The following is a 20,825-nucleotide window of genomic DNA, read 5'->3' as shown; positions in this document are numbered from 1 at the left end:
TTTTACCTTTCAGGTATTTAAAAATGTACAATTAAATTAATACAATAAATAATACATCAATTAGGTTAGATCTCAAACTCCCGACCTCAGATGATTAGATAATTAGATTAATTAATGTATTATTTACTGTATACACCCTGTTGTGCTATCAAATACTAGGTCTTTTTTTTTTTTTTTTTGAGACGGAGTCTTGCTCTGAAGTGCCTAATGTGGTGATCTCGGCTCACTGCAACCTCTGCTTCCTGGATTCAAACAATTCTCCTGCCTCAGCCTCCGAGTAGCTGGGATTACAGGTGCCCGCCATCAAGCACAGCTAATTTTTGTGTTTTTAGTGGAGACAGGGTTTCACCATGTTGGCCAGGCTGGTCTTGAATTCCTGACCTTGTGATCCACCTGCCTTGGCATCCCAAAGTACTGGAATTACAGGTGTGAGCCATCGTGCGAAGCCAAATACTAGGTCTTATTCATGCTTTCCAACTATTTTTTTTAATACCCATTAAACATCACCACATCCTGTCCCCCACCACATTACTCTTCTCAGCCTCTGGTTACCATCCTTATACGCTGTATCTCCATGAATTTAATTGTTTTGATTTTTAGATCCCACAAATGAGAATATGCAATGTTGGTCTTTCTGTGCCTGGCTTATTTCACTTAGCATAATAACTTCTAGTTCCATCCATATTGTTGCAAATGACAGGATCTCATGTTTTTATGGCTGAATAGTACTCCATTTTGTGTCAGTACCACATTTTAAAAATCCATTCATCTGTTGATGGATACTTAGGTTGCTTCCAAACCTTGGCTATTGGGGACAGTGCTGTAATAAACATGGGAATGCAGGTATCCCTTTGATAAATGCTGATTTGCTTTTTTTCTGGTGTATACCTAAGCAGCTGGATTGCTGGATCATACAGTAGCTCAGTTTTTAGTTTTTTTAGGCACCTCCAAATTCTTCTGCATAGTGGTTGTCCTAATTCACGTTCCTGTCAACTGTGTACAAGGGTTTCCTTTTCTTTACATCATTGCCAACATTTGTTATTGCCTGTCTTTTGGATATAAGCCATTTTAACTGGGGTGAGATGATATCTCATGGTAGCTTTCATTTGCATTTCTCTGATTATCAGTGATTGTAGAGCACTTTTTCATGTGCCAATTTGCAATTTGTGTGTCTTCTTTTGAGGAATGTGTATCCACATTTTTTGGCCATGTTTGATTAGATTATTAGATTTTTATTTTGTGGAGTCGTTTGAGCTCCTTACATATTCTGGTTCTCTTTTTAGATGGGTAGTTTGCAAAATACTTTGTCTCATTCTGTGGGTTTTTTTGTTCACTTTGTTGATTGTTTCCTTTGTGGTGCAAAAGCTTTTTAACTTGATGTGATCCAATTTGTCCATTTTTGTTGGTTACCTGTGCTTGTGGGGTATTGTTGAAGAAAATTTTGCCCAGACTAATGGCCTGGATAGTTTCCCCAACATTTTCTTATAGAAGATTCATAAATTGAAGTTTTAGGTGTAAGTCTTTAATCCATTTTGATTTTATATATATGGCAAGAGATAGGAGTCTTATTTCTTTTTCTTTCTTTCTTTTTTTTTTTTTTTTTTTTTTTTGAGGCAGAGTTTCACTCTTGTTGCCCAGACTGAAGTGCAGTGGCATGGTCTCGGCTCACTGCAGCCTCCGCCTCCCAGGTTCAAGCAATTCTCCTGCCTCAGCCTTCTGAGTAGCTGGGATTACAGGTGCCCACCACCATGCCCATCTAATTTTTGTAATTTTAGTAGAGACGGGTTTCACTATGCTGGCCAGGCTGGTCTTGAACTTTTGAACTCAGGTGATCTGCTCGTCTTGGCCTCCTAAAGTGCTAGGATTACAGATGTGAGCTACCACACCCGGTCTGGAGTCTAGTTTCATTCTTCTGTATATGGATATCCAGTTTACTGGGCACCACTTATTTATTTATATTAAATTTATTTTGAGACAGAGTCTCATTCCATCACCCAGGCTGAAGAGCAGTAGTGTGATCTAGGCTCACTGCAACCTCTGTCTCCCTGGTTCAAGCAATTCTTCTGCCTCAGCCTCCTGAGTAGCTGGAATTACAGATGTGTACCACCATGCCCAGCGAATTTTTATATTTTGATTAGAGACGGGGTTTCATCATGTTGGCCGGGCTGGTCTCGAACTCCTGACCTCAAATGATCCACCCACCTTGGCCTCCCAGAGTGCTGGCATTACAGGTGTGAGCCACTGTGCACAGCCCAGCACCGTTTATTTTTACTTTATTTTTTTGAGAGAGAGTCTCACTATGTTGCCCAGGCTGGAGTGCAGTGGTACTACTATCTCAGCTCACTGCAACCTCTGCCTCCTGGGTTTAAGTGATTCTCCTGCTTCAGCCTCCCAAGTACCTGGGATTACAGGTGCCTACCACGATGCCCAACTAATTTTTATATTTTTAGTAGAAACAGGGTTTCACCACGTTGGCCATGCTGGGCTCGGACTCCTGACCTCAAATGATCCACCCGCCACCTCATGCTTCCAACGTGCTGGGATTACAGGTGTGAGCTACCGTGCCCGGCCCAGCACCATTTATTTTTTATTAATTTTTTGAGAGAGAGTCTTACTGTGTTGCCCAGGCTGGAGTGCAGTGGTGCTATCTCAGCTCAGTGCAACCTCTGCCTCCTGGGTTCAAGTGATTCTTCTGCCTCAGCCTTCTGAGTATCTGGGATTACAGGCACCTGCCACCATGGCTGGCTGATTTTTGTACTTTTAGTGTAGATGAGGTTTCACCATGTTGGCCAGGTTAGTCTCAAACTCCTGACCTCAAGTGATCGTCTACCTTGGCTTTCCAAAGTCTTGGGATTACAGGTGTGAGCCACTGTGCCTGGCCCTTAGCATCATTTATTGAACCTTTCTTTTCCTCAGTGTATGTTCTCTGCACCTTTGTAGAAAATGAGTTCATCGTAGATGTGTGGATTTGTTTCTGAGCTCTCTATTCTGTCCATTGGTTTGTGTGTCTCATTTTATGCCAGAATAATGCTGTTTTAGTTACTATAATTCTGTGGTATAATTTGAAATCTGATAATGTGATTCTTCTAGTTTTGTTCTTTCTGCTTAGTATAGCTTTGGGAATTTTGGAACTTTTGTGTTTCCATGTAAGTTTTAGGATTTTTTTTCTATTTCTGTGAAGAATGTCTTTGGTATTTTGATAGGGATTGCATTGAATTTGTAGATTGCTTTGGGTAGTATGGACATTTTAACAATATTAATTTTTCCATTCCATGAACATGGAATATCTTTCCATTTTTTTGTGTCCTCTTCACTTTCATTCATCAGTGTTTTATGGTTTTTATTATAGAAATCTTTTACTTCTTTGGTTAATTCTTAGGTATTTGATTTTATTTATGGTTATTGTAAATGAGATTACTTTTTAAATTTTCTTTTCAGATTGGTCACTGTTGACATATAGAAATGTTGCTGATTTTTGTATGTTGATTTTCTATACTGACAGTTTACTGAATTTATCAGTTCTAATAGTTTTTTTGTAGAGTCTAGGTTTTTCTAAATATAAGATCATATCATTTGCAAATAAGGGTAATTTGACTTTTTCCTTTATTTCTTTCTCTTGTCTGGTTGCTGTAGCTAGGACTCCCAGTAGTTCTGTGTTGAGTAACTGTGCTAGAAGTGGGCATCCTTGTCATGTTGTGGACCTTAAAGGAAAGGCTTTCATTTTTTCCCCTTGGTTTGGTACTAGCTGTGGGTGTGTTGTATATGGCTTTTATTATGTTGAGGTATGTTCCTCCTATACTCATGTTTACTTTTTAAGCATTTACTAAAATAATACGGTTTTATTCTTCATTCTGTTGATAAGATGTATCATACTGATTTGCATATATTGATCCCGTCTTGCATCTCAGGGATAAACTCCACTTGGTCATGATGAATGATCTTTTTAATGTATTGTTTAATCTGGCTTGCTAGTATTTTGCTGAGGATGTTTGCACCAGTATTCCTCATAGATATTGGCCTGTCATTTTCTTTTTTAAATGTGTTTTTATCTGGTTTTGGTAACAGGGTAATACTGGGCTTGCAGAATGCGTTTGGAAGTATTGCTTCCTTTTATTTTTTGGAATAGTTTGAGTAGGAATAGTATTGATGCAGGAACTCTCTTGGCCCCTTCATCAGACTTGTAACAGGGGAGAATGTTTGCTCAGCCTGCTGAGCTCAACCCCTTGTCTGAGGGTGCATTTGAGTGAGTGAGTGAGTCTGGGACCTGGCCAGCGGGTCTGGGCGCTGACACAGCAGCAAGCTCTGTGCAGGAACCATGGCCAGACCAGGCACAAGCAAGTGAGTGTGGGACCTGGCTGTTCTGGGCACCAGCAGGACCAGGCCCTGTGCACAGCAGCCATGTTGACGGGTTTGTCTGTAACCCCGAGGCCCCCGAGGGGGTGTTACAGTTCTCCTTTAGTTCTGCTGTCTGCAGATGGCTGTGTGTTAACAGCTCAGTTGGCCTCTTGCCTTGCCGTGTGGGGTGGCTGCCCTCCAATGGTGAGGGCAGAGGGCTGATGTGATAGTCTTTTTTGGGTACCCACACTCAGTGGGTCCTGAGCTCTTTTCTGGCGGCCAAGAAGAATGAGGTTGAGTAGACACTCGAAGGATAGTAAAGGCGAAGGGAATGGCTCAGTGGAGAGGGGAGCTGGAAAGGGGACGGGAAGGGCTGATCTCCCAGAAGTCCAGCCGTTTCTTCCTTGAAGTCACGCCATCTCCTTTCCCAAAGTTCGGCTATCTTTTCTCCAAAATTAAGCTGTCTCTTTCCTCTCTACCACTTGAATCTGGGGTCTTTATAGGCACAAGATGGGGGTGGGGCAGGCTGTACATAGTTTTGGAAAAGGCAACATTCAATTGGTAAAGAGACATTCAGACAGAACCAATCGGGAGGGAGTGGACAAACAGGAATAGAAGTTTTCACTTTGGGCTGTGGGTTTCAGGCTTTTTGGCTTGATGGTGGGAGTTTCACCAGGGACTGCCCCTGTCTTTCTAGAATTTCTCTGCCTCCTGCCTCTATCAGTATTAGATCTTCTTTAAATTTTTGGTAGAATTCAGCAGTGAAGCCATCAGGTCCCAGACTTTTATTTACTGGGAGAATTTTTATTATGGCTTCAATCTCATTACTTGTTATAGGTGTGTTCAGGTTGTAGATTTGTTCATGGTTCAGTCTTGGTAGGTTGTATCTAGGAATTTGTCTATTTCTTCTAGAGTTTCCAATTCATTAGCGTATAGTTTCTCATAGTAGCCATGAATGATCCTTTTTATTTCTGTGGTATCCATCATAATGTCTCCATTCTCATCTCTGATGTTATATATTTGGATCTTCTTTCTTTCCTTTTTTTTTTTTTTAAACTCTGGCCAAAGGTTTTTAAATTTTCTTTTAACTTTCCGAAAACAAACATTTTGTTTCATTGATATTTTGTATTATTTTATTTATTTTAGTTTCATTTGCTTCTACTCTGATCTTTAGTATCTCTTCTAATTTTGGGGTTGGTTTACTCTTGCTTTTCTTGTTCTTTAAGATGTGTTGTTAGGTTATTTGAAGTATTTCTTCTTTATTGATAATAGGCACTTATACCTGTAAACTTTTGGTAATGCTTTTGCTGTATCCCATAGGTTTTGGTATGTTGTGTTTCAATATCATTTGTTTAAATAAAATTTCCAGTTTTCTTCTTAATTTCTGATTGACTCACTGATCATTCAGGAACATATTGTTTAATTTACATGTATATGTATACTTCTCAAAATTTCTCATTATTGATTTCTAGTTTTATTCTGTTGGGATCAGAGGAGATACTTGATATTATTTCAGTATTTTTAATATTTTAAGACTTGTTTTGTTACCTAACACATGGTCTGTCTTTGAGAATAATCCATGTGCTGAGGAGAAGAATGTGTATTCTGCAGCCCTTCGATGAAATGTTCTGTAAATATCTATTAGGTCCATTTGGCCTATAGTGCACATTAAGTTTGATGTTTCTTTGTTGATTTTCTCTGGAAGGTCTGTCCAGTGCTGCAAGCAGGATATTGAAGTCTCCAGGTATTATCATATTGGGGCCTGTCTCTCCCTTTGCTCTAAATATTTGCTATATATATGTGAGTGCTCTAGTGTTGGGTGCATTTATATTTAAAATGGTTATATCCTCTTGCTAAATTGACTGCTTTATCATTATATAGTGACCCTCTTTGGCTTTTTTATAGTTCTTGTCTTGAAATCTATTTTGTCTTACATAAATATAGCTACTTCTGTGCTTTTCTGGTTTCCATTGGCTTTTGAAAAGATTTATCATAATTCTATTTGATAAGGACATATGTTAGGTTTTCAATACTTTAGTGAGTTATAAACTTTTAAGTAAAGTAAGTATGAATAGAATCTCTTGGATTAGTGAAAAGTCAAAATTGTTAATTATTGTTTAATTTAAAACAAGTTATGGTATTAACAACTGTATATTTAATAATGTACTATATTTATTTATTTATTGTTTTTGAGACAGGGTCTCTCTCTTGCCCAGGCTGGAGTGGAGTGATGCAATCTCTGTTCACTGCAGCCCCTGCCTTCCCGATTCAAGTGATTCTCATGCCTCAGCCTCCAGAGTAGCTGAGACTACACATGCACTAATGCCCATCTAATTTTTTTTTTATTTTTAGTAGAAATGGGGTTTCACCATGTTGGCCAGGTTGGTCTCGAACTCCTGACCTCAAGTAATCTGCCTGCCTCGGCCTCCCAAAGTCCTGCGATTACAGACTGGAGCCACCATGCCCAGCCGTATAATGTACATTAAACATGATAATTGTGAAACTAGAAACACACCCACATGTAATTTCTTAAGTGGAATTGAATTATCTTGAAGAATCTTAGAAAAATGATGTTTTTAATTTTCAAATTAGTTTGTCATACATATCTTCATTCCTCAAATTTTAAAGAAAAGTTTATAAATTATAAAAGAAAATAAAACTTTTCTTGCATGAGAGCAGTGAGTTTATTATGTCCCAAAAAGGTAGAAAAAAAATATTTTCTGTAATCTTAGCTAGATGTTACTTACTGTGGACATTTTGGGGTACATTTATTAGCTATATTTTAATGCAATTTTGAACATAATTGTCATACTTCATAGACAGTTTATAGCCTGTTTTTGGTTAGAAATGTATGAGCTATTTTCCATATTATATGAACTTTTTTGAATTTAATGGTTAGTATTGTATTGTATGACTTGTATGCATCCCTGCGTACCTAGCCATTATTATACATCTTAATTGATTATAGATTTTTTTTTTTTTTTTGCTTTTGTGTCTCACAGATTGATATCTTTTGTGAGTAAAGTTATTATGTAGAAATATTGGGCCGGGAGTGGTGGCTCACGCCTGTAATCCCAGCACTTTGGGAGGCCTAGGAGGGTGGATTGCCTGAGGTCAGGAGTTGGAGACCAGCCTGGCCAACATAGTGTAATTTTGCCTCTACTAAAACTACAAAACATTAGCTGGGCGTGGTGGCGGGCGCCTGTAATCCCCGCTACTCCGGAGGCTGAGGCAGGAGAATTGCTTGAATCTGGGAGGCAGAGGTTGCGGTGAGCCAAGATTACGCCATTGCACTCCAGCCTTGGCAACAAGAGTGAAACTTTGCCTTAATAATAATAAAAAAAGAAATATTTTCTTTTGACCAGGCGCGGTGGCTCACACTTGTAATTCCAGCACTTTGAGAGGCCGAGGCGGGCAGATCATAAGGTCAGGAGTTCAAGACCAGCCTGTCCAATATGGTGAAACCCCGTCTCTACTAAAAAATACAAAAATTAGCCAGGCATGGTGGCGCGCCTGTAGTCGCAGCCACTTGAGAGACTGAGGCAGGAAAGTCTCTTGAACCTGGGAGGCGGAGGTTGCAGTGAGCTGAAGTCGTGTCAGTGTACTTCCGAACAGAATGAGACTCTGACTCAAAAAAAAAAAAAAAAAAAAAGAAGAAAAATAAATGTTTTCTTTGGCTAGATTAGGAGAGAATTACTAGATCAAAGTCTCTTGATGGTTTGCCAATTTGTTTTGTAAATGTATGTATCACCACAAGCCATCAATGAGAGTATCTATTTCATGGAACCTTAGCCTAACATGAATAGTCATTTTATCCCTAAACATTCGGTAAGTTAAAAAATGCTATCACATTTAACACTTCATAGACTTTTAAGAAGTTGCAGTTTTATATTCATTTCTTCATGCATTTTGTTTACTTTTTTCAAAAGTTTCTATAGGGGAATGAGAGCAAAGTAATGTGTTTTTCATTATTTATTTTGTTAACACAAACATATTTAATTACTAACCAAAAGGATGATCCTAATTAAGCCAACACTTGGAAATATTTTCATGTAAAATGTCTGTGATAGAGATAATTGAAGTTAATAATAAAAAAACGTATTACAGAAATTTACTCATTGAACTAAGCTTGTTTTCAGCTAATCCCTGTGCAAAGTGATAGTGACATTAAAAAAAAATAAAAAAGATGGGGGCTCACTGTGTTTCCCAGGCTTGTCTCAAAAACTCCTGGCCTCAAGTGATCCTCCCATCTTTGCCTCTCAAATTGCTATGATTATAGGCATGAGCTGCTGCACCTGGCGTAATAGTGGAATTTTTATTATACATTTTTATAGATTCGAGTACAGGTGACATTGTACATAACGCATTCTGTTATTAATAGCCCATCTTTCACGTTTCTCATTGTTCTTTCCTTCCCACCCCGTTCCTGGTGTTGAACCAATGCATCATTTGTAAATTTATAGACAGCCTGAGTTTTTCTGCCATAATCTGTTGTTTCTTCGGATGTCTCTTCTGGTTTACAAGAAAACTGTTGTTTTAAAAATACTCTCAGTTTATTTTTTTAAATTAAACTTTAAGTTCTTGGATACATGTGCAGAATGTGCAGGTTTGTTACCTAGGTATACTTGTGTCATGGTGGTTTGCTGCACCCGTCAACCTGTCATCTACATTAGGTATTTCTCCTAAGACTATCCCTCCTCTTCCCCCCAACCCCCTGACAGGCCCCAGTAAGTGATGTTCTCCTCCTTGTGCCCATATATTCCATTGTTCAACTCCCACTTATGAGTGAGAACATGCGGTGTTTGTTTTTCTATTCCTGTGTTAGTTTGCTGAGAAGGATGGTTTCCAGCTTTATCCATGTCCCTTCAAAGGACATGAACTCATCCTTTTTTATGGCTGCATAGTATTCCATGGTGTATATGTACCACATTTTCTTTATCCAGTCTAACACAGATGGGCATTTGGGTTGGTTCCAAGTCTTTGCTATTGTGAATAGTGCTGCAATGAATATATGGGTGCATGTGTCTTCATAGTAGAATGATTTATAATCCTTTGGGTATATACCCAGTAATGGGATTGCTGGGTCAAATGGAATTTCTACTTCTAGGTCCTTGAGAAAATTGCCACATTGTCTTCCTCAATGGTTGAACTAATTTACACTCCCACCAACAGTGTAAAAGTGTTCCTATTTCTCCACATCCTCTCCAGCATATGTCGTTTCCTGACTTTTTTGTTTTGTTTTGTTTTTTGTTTTTGAGACGGAGTTTCACTCTTGTTACCCAGGCTGGAGTGCAATGGTGTGATCTCGGCTCACCGCAACCTCCGCCTCCTGGGTTCAGGCAATTCTCCTGCCTCAACCTCCTGAGTAGCTGGGATTACAGGCACGCACCACCATGCCCAGCTAATGTTTTGTATTTTTAGTAGAGACGGGGTTTCACCATGTTGACCAGGATGGTCTCGATCTTTTGACCTCGTGATCCACCCGCCTCGCCCTCCAAAGTGCTGGGATTACAGGCTTGAGCCACTGCGCCCGGTGTTTCCTGACTTTTTAATGATCACCATTCTAACTGGTGTGAGATGGTTTTGATTTGCATTTCTTTAATGATCAGTGATGATGAGCTTTTTTTCATGTGTTTGTTGGGGGCATAAATGACTTCTTTTGAAAAGTGTCTGTTCATATCTTTCATCCACTCTTTGATGGTGTTGTTTTTTCTTGTAAATTTGTTTAAGTTATCTGTAGATTTTAGATATTAGCCCTTTGTCAGATGGGTAGATTGCAACCATTTTCTTTCATTCTGTAGGTTGCCTGTTCACCCTAATGATTGTTTCTTTTGCTGTGCAGAAGCTCATTAGTTAAATTAGGTTTCATTTGTCAATTTTGGCTTTTGTTGCCATTGCTTTTGGTGTTTTAGTCATGAAGTCTTTTCTCATGCCTGTGTCCTGAATGGTAGTGCCTAGGTTTTCTTCTAGGGTTGTTATGGTTTTAGGTCTTACCTTTAAATTTTTAATCCATCTTGAATTAATTTTTGTAGAAGGTGTAAGAAAGGGGTCCAGTTTCAGTTTTCTGCATATGGCTAGCCAGTTTTCCTAACACCATTTATTAAATAGGGACTCCTTTCTCCATTGTTTGTTTTTGTTAGGTTTGTCAAAGATCAGATGGATGTAGATGTGTGGTGTTACTTCTGAGGCCTCTGTTGTGTTCCATGGGTCTGTATATTGGTTTTGGTACCAGCACCATGGTGTTTTGGTTACTGCAGCCTTGAGGTATAGTTTTAAGTCAGGTAGCGTGATGCCTCCATCTTTGTTCTTTTTGCTTAGTATGCCTTGGCTGTACCGGCTCCTTCTTGATTCCATATGAAAGTCAGTGGTAGCTTGATGGGAATAGCACTGAAATGTATAAATTACTTTGGGCAGTATGGCCATTTTCATGATATTGATTGTTACTATCCATGAATATGGAATGTTTTTTCATTTGTTAGCGTCCTCTCTTATTTCCTTGAGCAGTGGTTTGCAGTTCTCCTTGAAGAGGTTCTTCGCATCCCTTGTAAGTTGTATTCCTAGGTATTTTATTCTCTTTGTAGCAGTTATGAATGGTATTTTATTCTCTTTGTAGCACTTATGATTTGGCTATTATTGGTGTATAGGAATTCTTGTGATTTTTGCACATTCGTTTTGTATCCTGAGACTTTGCTGAAGTTGCTTATCAGCAACGATGAGATTTTCTAAATATACAGTCATGTCATCTGGAAACAGATAATTTGACTTTTTCCTTTTCTATTTGAGTACGCTTTATTTCTTTCTCTTGTCTGATTGCCCTTGCCAGAATTTCCAATACTATGTTGAATAGGAGTGGTGAGAGAGGGCATCCTTGTCTGTGCTGTTTTTCTTTTTTTTCTTTTTTTTTTTTTTTGAGACGGTGTTTCGCTGTTGTTGCCCAGACTGGAGTGCAATGGCACGATCTCGGCTCACCGCAACCTTCGCCTCCTGGGTTCAAGCAATTCTCCTGCCTCAGCCTCCCGAGTAGCTGGGACTACAGGCACGCACCATCATGCCCAGCTAATTTTTTTTGTATTTTTAGTAGAGACGAGGTTTCACCTTGTTGACCAGGATGGTATCGATCTCTTGACCTCGTGATCCACCCGACTCGGCCTCCCAAAGTGCTAGGATTATAGGCGTGAGCCACCGCGCCTGGCCGTCTTGTGCTGTTTTTCAAAGGGAATGTGTCCAGTGTTTGCCCACTCAGTATAATATTGGCTGTGGGTTTGTTATAAATAGCTCTTATTGTTTTGAGATATGTTCCATCAATACCTAGTTTATTGAGAATTTTTAGTATAAAGCACTGTTGAATTTTGTCGAAGGTCTTCTCTCCATCTATTGTGATAATCATGTGGTTTTTGTCATTGGTTCTGTTATGTAGATTATGTTTATTGATTTGCGTATGTTGAACCAACCTTGCATCCCAGGGATGAAGCCAACTTGATCGTGATGGATAAGCATTTTGATGTACTGTTGGATTCGGTTTGCCAGTATTTTATTGAGGATTTTCGCATTGATGTTCATTAGGGATATTGGCCTGAAATTTTCTTTTTTTGCTGTGTATCTGCCAGGTTTTGGTATCAGGATGACGCTGGTACATTAAATGAGCTAGGGAGGATTCCCTCTTTTTCTGTTGTTTGGAGTATTTTCAAAAGGAATGTTACCAGCTTCTCTTTGTACTTCTGGTAGAATTTGGCTGTGAATCCGTCAGGCCCTGGACGTTTTTTTTTGGCTTGGTAGGCTATTAATTACTGCCTCAATTTCAGAACTTGTTACTGGTCTCTTCAGGGATTCAACTTCTTCCTGGTTTAGTGTTGGGAGAGTGTATGTGCCCACAAATTTATCCATTTCTTCTAGTAGTCTCTGTTGGTACTTTGTATTTCTGTGGAATCATTGGTGATATCTCCATCATTTTTTATTGTGTCTTTTTGATTATTCTGTCTTCTTCTTTATTAGTCTGGTTAGCAGTCTATTTTGTTAATCGTTAAAAAAAAATAAACCAGGTCCTTGATTTTTTTTATTTTGAAGGGTTCTTGTGTCTTTGTCTCTTTCAGTTCTGCTGTGATCTTAGTTATTTGTTGTCTTTTGCTAGCTTTTGAGTATGTTTGCTCTTGCTTTTCTAGTTCTTTTAATTGTGACGTTAGGGTGTCGATTTTAGATCTTTTTTGTTTTCTCCTGTGGACATTTATTGCTATAAGTTTCTCTCTAAGCACTGGTTTAGCTGTGTCCTAGAGATTCTTGTACGTTGTGTCTTTGTTCTCATTGGTTTCAAAGAACTTATTTATTTCTGCCTTAATTTCTTTAGTTACCCAGTAGTCATTCAGGAGCAGGTTGTTCAGTTTCCATATAGTTGTGGGGTTTTGAGTGAGTTTCTCAATCCTGAGTTCTAATTTGATTGCACTGTGGGCTGAGAGACTGTTATGATTTCCATTCTTTTGCATTTGCTGAGCAGTGTTTTACTTCCAATTATGTGGTCAGTTTTAGAATAAGTGTGATGTGGTGCCGTGAAGAATGTATATTCTGTTGACTTGGGGTGGAGAGTTCTGTAGATGTCTATTAGGTCTGCTTGGTCCAGAGCTGAGTTCAAGTCCTGGATATCCCTGTTAATTTTCTGTCTCGTTGATCTGTCTAATATTGATAGTCTCCCACTATTACTGTGTGGGAGTCTAAGTCTCTGTAGGTCTCTAAGAACTTGCTTTATGTATGTGGGTACTCCTGTATTGGGTGCAGATATATTTAGGATAGTTAGCTCTTCTTGTTGCATTGATCCTTTTAGCATTGTGTAGTGCCCTTCTTTGTCTCTTTTGATCTTTGTTGGTTTAAAATCTGTTTTATCAGAGGGTAGGATTGCAACCCCTGTTTATTTGTTGTTGTTGTTTTTTTTTTTTTTTTTTTTGCTTTCCATATTCTTCGTAAATCTTCCTCAATCCCCCTTTTTTTTGCACCCATGTGTGTCTTTGTATGTGAGATGGGTCTCCTGAATACAGCATACTGATCTTGGGTCTTGACTCTGCCCAATTTGCCAGTCTGTGCCAATTGGGGCATTTAGCCCATTTACATTTAAGGTCAGTAATATTATGTGTGAATTTGTTCCTGTCATTATGATGCTAGCTGGTTATTTTGCCCGTTAGTTGATGTAGTTTCTTCATAGTGTCGATGGTCTTTACCTTTTTTTTTTTTTTGAAGTGGCTTGTACCAGCTTTTCCTTTTCATATTTAATGCTTCCTTCAAGAACTCTTTTAAGGCAGGCTTGGTGGTGACAAAATCTCTCAGCATTTGCTTGTCTGTATAGGATTTTATTTCTCCTTCACTTATGAAGCTTAGTTTGGCTGGATGTGAAATTCTGGGTTGAAAATTATTTTCTTTAAGAATGTTGAATATTGGCCTCCACTCTCTTCTGGCTTGTGGGGTTTCTGCAGAGAAGTCCATTGTTAGTCTGATAGGCTTCCCTTTGTGGGTAACCTGACCCTTCTCTCTGACTGCCCTTAGCATTTTTTCCTTCATGTCAACCCTGGTGAATCTGACGATTACGTGTCTTGGGCTTGCTCTTCCCAAGGAGTACCTCAGCGGTGTTCTCTGTATTTTCTGACTTTGAATGTTGGCCTATCTTGTTAGGTGGAGGAAGTTCTCCTGGATAATATCCTGAAGTTTGTTTTTTACCTTGGTTCCATTCTCCCCATCACTGTCATGTATACCCAGTCAAACGTAGGTTTGGTCTTTTTACATAGTCCCATATATCTTGGAGGCTTTTATCATTCCTTTCCAGTCTTTATTCTCTAGTCTTGTCTTCACACTTTATTTCATTAAGTTGATCTTAAGTCTCTGATATCCTCCTTCTGCTTGTTCGATTTGGCTGTTGATACTTATGATTCACGAAGTCCTCGTGCTGTGTTTTTCAGCTCCGTCAGGTCATTTATGTTCTTCTCTAAACTGCTTCTTCTAGTTAGGAATTCCTCTAACCTTTTTTCAAGGTTCTTAGCTTCCTTGCATTGGGTTAGAACATGCGCCTTTAGCTTGCAGGAGTTTGTTATTACTCACCTTCTGAATCCTACTTCTGATGGTTTGTCAAACTCCTCTTTCATCCAGTTTTGTTCCCTTGCTGGCAAGGAGTTGTGATCCTTTGTAGGAGAAGAGGCGTTCTGCTTTTGGGAATTTCAGCCTCTCTGTGCTGGTTTTTCCTCATCTTCCTGGATTTATCTACCTTTGGTCTTTGAAGTTGGTGACATTCGTATGGAGTTTTTGCATGGTCGTCCTTTTTGTTGATGTTGATTCTATTGCTCTCTGTTTCTTTTTTTATAGACTGTCATTTGCATCAAGCCCATGTTGTAATTATGTGACTGTGAGCCTGAAGGCTGAACTCACTTTTCTCTAGTGGAGATTTTTAACCACTCTGGAAAGATGTGTTTAAGGACTGTGATCTAGACTCTAGAGTTAGGTAAAACATAGTGCTATTTGAGTCAGCTTCAGGTTTTGGTAGAGGGAGGAAGAGAGTGACAACCATGTCTGGATTTATATAAAAAGTTTAATGTAAGTAAATGTGTGCTCTTTTGCCTTAAGAAAATATTTTTCAGTTTATAAAAAGGATTAATGAGTGCTGTATTTCAGACACTTGGTTTGGTGTGTTTGAAACATTGTTTCCAAAAATAGGACATACACATTTCCAAGGATCATCTCTATGATATGACTCTAGAAATGAGGTAGATTTTTAAAACAGATGTCAGAACTTAAACACACAAATAGCCGGGCGCGGTGGCTCACGCCTGTAATCCCAGCACTTTGGGAGGCCGAGGCGGGTGGATCACGAGGTCAAGAGATCGAGACCATCCTGGTCAACATGGTGAAACCCCGTCTCTACTTAAAATACAAAAATTAGCTGGGCATGGTGGCACGTGCCTGTAATCCCAGCTACTCGGGAGGCTGAGGCAGGAGAATTGCCTGAACCCAGGAGGCGGAGGTTGCAGTGAGCCGAGATCGCGCCATTGCACTCCAGCCTGGGTAACAAGAGCGAAACTCCGTCTCAAAAAAAAAAAAAAAAAAAAAAACAAAAAAAAACACACACACAAATAAATGCTTTCCTTCTAAGTAGTCAGCCTGGGAGTCCATATACGTATCAGTGATGTCATTCCTGATGATATTTTGGGAATTTTCCTTTTGTAACCAGTTTAGCAGTCAAGCAAGTAAATAAATATTCAGGAATACTTCAGATTTTGGCAAAAAATTAATTTTACCCAACTTGATCATTTTGCAGTGTTCACTGTATTTGACTCTAAGTGACAAAAATTGGCTATTTCCAAAAGTCATACCCCTCCTGAAGATGTAAAGATTTTTTTGGGCTGGGCACAGTAGCTCACTCCTGTAATCCCAGCACTTTGGGAGGCTGAAGCAGTAGGATTGTTTGAGGCCAGAAATTGAAGACCAGCTTGGTCAACATAGCTAGACTCTGTCTCTCCAGAGGAGGAAAAAAAAAGGTGAAGATTTTTTTTTCCCAAATGAATAGGCAACATTGTTTAGTTATGTTTTTTTTTTCTTCCTACTGTTGGACTTCTATACAGTGTATGTTTGTTTGTTTATTTCTGATGGAGTTTCACTCTGTCACCAAGGCTGGAGGAGTGTAGTTGCATCATTTTGGCTCACTGCAGCTTCCGCCTCCAGGGCCCGAGTGATTTTCCTGCCTCAGCTTCCCAAGTAGCTGGGATTACAGACGTGTACCACCAGGCCTGGCTAATTTTGTTTTTCTAATGGATACGGGTTTTTACAATGTTGGCCAGGCTGGTCTGGAACTCCTGACCTCAAGAGATCTGCCCGCCTTGTCTCCCAGCATGCTGGGGTTACTGGTGTGAGCCACTGTGTCTGGTCTGCTGATCGTTCTCTCTTGATTTTATTTGTGTACTATGGTGGTACTGTTGATGGACTGTACTGATATTATCCATTTTCTTAACCTTGGTCACCCACAGTATGAATTTATGCAATAGTTAACTTTGCAATTGGATTGCTGTGATTTGGGAATGAGTGGGACAGTGGTAATTCAGATTTGCTATCCTCCTTTCATTTCTAGAGAACTTTTGTATGGTGATCCATTGAAGAGATAAGATATAGTATGACATTATCTATTCCTGTTTTTGAATTTTCTTCTCAGGAATTTTGGGTGCTGTGAGTTGATATGTAGCATCGTTTCCCCAGGTCTCATTTTCTATCTGAACACGTTTAGGGATACAGAATCACCAGATGATAAATTTTTTGTACATCTGATTCTTATCTGAAAGGATGGTTATTGGCCAAAAACAGAAACCATACTCCCTTGGTACCTTTATTCTAGAGACAAAGTTTGCTTCAAAATTTTGTAAAACAACCCTCTCCACCAAAACAAAACAATCAAATATCCACACAAGATCTCTAGTTACAATGTCTGTTATATCTCATTTCTTTTTCCTTCCCTGAATATATTGAGTTATTCTTAACTAAATACAGGACAGTTGTGCAAAGGGGCACTTACTAAGTGCTCAGTAAATGTTTTCATTTTTCTTATGTATATACTTAGAAGTAGAATTGTTGGATCATTGAATAACTGTATGTTTAAATTTTTGAGTAACTCCCAAACTGTTTTTCACAGTGTATATACCATTTTACATTCCTACCAGCAATGAATGTGGGTTCTAATATCTGTGTATCTTCGTCAACTTGCGTTTGTTTTTAAATTTATTATAACCATCCTACTGAGTATAAATTGGTTTCTTGTGGTTTTGATTTGCATTTCCCTAATATGACTAATGACTGTGAGCATTTTTTCGTGTGTTTATTGGACATTTGTATATATTCTTTGGAGAAATGTCTATCTCAGTCTTTTACCCATTCTAAAATTGGATTGTCTTTTTGTTATTTAATTGTAGGAATTCTTTATGTATTCTGGTTAACAGACCCTCATGAGATAGATGATTTGAAAATGGTTTTCTCTCATTGTGTTGGTTGACTTTCTTGATGGTGCCCTTTGACATACAAAAGTTTTGACTTTTATTAAAAATGGAGGTGGGCATGGTGGTTCACACCTGTCATCCCAGTGCTGTGGGAGGCTGAGGTGGGAGGATTTCTTGAGGCGAGGAGTTTCAGACCAGCCTGGGCAACATAACTAGATCCCATCTCTACAAAAAATTAAAGAAAAAAATTAGCTAAGAGTATAGATGTGTGCCACACTGCCACAACTATGAGTATAGATGTGTTGCACAGCTACTCAGGGTGCTGAGGCAGGAGGATTGCTTGAGCCCAAGAGGCTTCAGTGAGCCAAGATCACGTCACTGTGCTCAAGCCTGGGGCTCTTAGAAAAAAAATGGGGTAAACTTACACTTTCCTTATTTAAACTTTTAACTTCTTAAAACCCTGTTGAATTACAGATACATTATATAACTTTACAGTTTATGCTGTAAAACTTAGTTAACCAAATATTTCCCTGGGAGACTGAGGTCTTGCAAGTCCTGTTCTATGTTGTATTCATCTTTATGCCAGTCAATTATACAGTTCTTCTGTGCCAAGCAGAGGATAGAATAATAAACCAAAACACTGCTTAGGCCTTTCAGAGAATAAGTGCTCAGTAAATATATTTGATAAATTACTGAATATTTTTTTAAATGATAGGAAAAACCTTGGCCTCCCCTTTTCTGGGTGTTGGGAAGTATAAATCTCTCTTGAAGTGGTAATCTACATATATGTTTTGATTTCTAAGGATTTCCTGAATATAAGCTATATACAAGTAAGAGGAAATAATAACTTAGATGCCTAATGATAATATGACAAGATAAGTACAAGGGTCAGCTATTTTTTGTGAAATAAGAATGGATATAATTTAAATATGAATACCTTTTTGCTGTTTAACACGCCTCCCCCCAATTTTCTTTTGATTTCTTTTAAAATTCTTTTGTGGTAGGTAGGTTCATTGTTTCTTAAGAATTAAATTAAGGCTAGTATTTTTTGATACATTTTAAGTAACACAAAGCTTAACTTCTATTTAAACACATGATATACAGTACATTGAAAGACGTCAGTGTTTAGGAAGTGTTTAGTAAGTATACATTGAAAGACCTCAGTATTTTAGAAGTGTTTAGTAAGTAATATCAGTTTCCTTAAATGATTCTAGGTAATTGTATAGGTAGATTGTGTTACTCATATTTTTATATCCTCAGTGAAATAAAATTCTTTTTTTTTTTTTTTGAGTCAGGGTCTGGCTCTGTTGCCTTGGCTAGAGTACAGTGGCATGATCTTGGCTCACTGGAACCTCTGCCTCCCAGGCTGAAGCCATCCTTCCACCTCAGTTTCCTGAGTAGGTGAGAGCACAGGCATGAGCCACTATGTCCTACTAGGAGCTACCACATCCGGCCTAAACTTTATTGCTTTAATTTTTTTCTTTCTACACCCACAACTGTAACATTTCCCTTAGTTTTTACTTTGAAAGTGCGTACTCTCATATGACTTACGATATGGCTATATTTTCAGTTTGCTAGAGCTCTACAATTAATTTAAAACATGAAATGCTAATAAGGGAATTCTTTAAATTTTGTTTTAATAGTGAAAGCAAGTTGAATACATTGGTGCAGAAGCTTCATGACTTTCTTGCACACTCATCAGAAGAATCTGAAGAAACAAGTTCTCCTCCACGACTTGCAATGAATCAAAACACAGGTAAATTGAAAAAGAATGTGCTATACCTTCTAGTCTTTTTTCTGTTTTTGTTTTACACTTAACGGAGGTAATCATTTATTTTTTCAGGGAGCAGCTTTTAAAAGATTTCAGTTTGTGGAAAATGACAGATTAGCAAGCTTTATAGAAGCCCCTATTATGTATCTTAGCCGTATCTGATACAGGAGATTTTAATTTTGGTAAGTATGACTATAGAAAGCTTAGAAAAGGAAGCACTTATGGTTTTATGTGTAATGGAAATGTCTTATAGAATGGCTAGCGAATGTTGACTGTGAAAAAATAGTATTAGAGGAGGCAGGAGTAGTATAGGAATGTTTTATCCTAGCAATTACTCATGTATTAGGAGTTAAATTTTTATTTTTATTTTTGAGATGGAGTCTTGCTCTGTTACCGAGGCTGGAGTGCAATGGTGTGATCTTGGTTCACGGCAACCTCTGCCTCCCGGGCTCAAGCTATTCTCCTGCCTCAGCCTTCTGAGTAGCTGGGATCGCAGGCGCCTGCCACCATGTCTGGCTAATTTTTGTATTTTTAGTAGAGACTGGGTTTCACCGTGTTAGGTAGGCTGGTCTGGAACTCAAGTGATCTGCCCTCCGTGGCCTCCCAAAGTGCTAGGATAACAGGCATGAGCCATTGCACCCCACATAAGAGTTAAATTTTTATGTTGTTCGATAGTATCAGACTCCTTGGGTTCAAGCAATCTTCTCACCTCACCCTTTCTAGTAGCTGGGATTACAGGTGTGTGCCACCATGCCTGGTTAATTTTCAAAAAATTTTTTTTAGAGACATGGTCTTGCTGTGTTGTCCAGACTGGTCTCGAGCTTCCTGGCTCCAAATGATTCTCCTGCCTCAGCCTCCTGAGTAGCTGAAATTAAATGCATGAGCCATTGCACCTGTTCTCTTTTTTAAGAAAACACTTTGTATCATGTGACAGTTAGCATTTTCAGGTTTTCAAGGGTAACTACAATACATAGCACACACAGACATACACAGTATGTACAAAAAAGGTATAAGAGGTGGATCATAGTGAAAAGTTCAACCATATGTGTAGTTAGAGTTCTAGAAGGAAGAAAGAATTGGTTAAAAGTCCAATTGGAAGAGATATTGGCTGAGCATTTTCTAAAAAGTGATGAAAGACATCAGGCTACAGATTCAAGAAGTTTGTGAACCCTGAGCAGGATAAATATAAAGAAAACTATAGCTAGACATATCATAACCAAACTCCTAAAGAACAAAAACCAAGAGAAAAATCTCTTAAGTAGACAAGAGGAAAAAAATATATTATTTTCAAAGGAATAACTCTAACATTGGAAGCTCACTTAACAACAGAAATGATAGAAGGCAGATGACAATGAAATGATTTCTTTAAAATGTCAAAGAAAAGTATAGTCATGCATCACTTAACTGTGGGGATATTTTTGAGAAATTAATTATTGGGTGATTTTGTCGTCCAAACATTATGGAGGGTACTTACATAGTCTACCACACACTTAGGCTATATGTTATAGCCTGTTGCTCTTAGGCTACAAACCTGTGCAGCATGTTGTTGTACTGAATACTGTAGGTAATTGGAACACAATGGTAAGTGTTTGTGCATCTAAACACATGGAAACATAGAAAAGGTACAGTAAAAATACAGTATTATAATCTTATGGGATCACCAATGTATATGTGGTCAGTCATTGAGGGAAATGTCTTTGTGTGGTATGTGATTGTAATTGCCAACATAGAACTGTATATCCAGTGAAAACATCCTCCATAAATGAAGGATG

General features: G+C 38.6%; 1 protein-coding gene across 10 annotated transcripts in view; it reads left to right on the top strand.

Annotated features, from left to right (window-relative positions):
* The window catches only part of ATRX (ATRX chromatin remodeler), a 290,081-nt gene that overhangs the window by 46,050 nt on the left and 223,206 nt on the right, over positions 1-20,825 (top strand). For 8 of the 10 annotated variants that reach the window (XM_032251335.1, XM_032251338.1, XM_032251341.1 and 5 more), the window contains one exon: positions 18,926-19,038. The exons of the other annotated variants lie outside the window; for them this stretch is intronic. In XM_032251335.1, the coding sequence (XP_032107226.1) occupies positions 18,926-19,038 (113 nt within the window). The remainder of the gene's footprint in view (positions 1-18,925; positions 19,039-20,825) is intronic. 10 annotated transcript variants of the gene reach the window in all.

Source organism: Sapajus apella, unplaced genomic scaffold (assembly GCF_009761245.1).
Source record: "Sapajus apella isolate SASKATOON/1434 unplaced genomic scaffold, GSC_monkey_1.0 scaffold75, whole genome shotgun sequence".
Taxonomy (NCBI): Eukaryota; Metazoa; Chordata; class Mammalia; order Primates; family Cebidae; genus Sapajus; species Sapajus apella.
The sequence above is the reverse complement of the archived record's forward strand: the minus strand, read 5'-3'. Positions and strand labels throughout refer to the sequence as shown.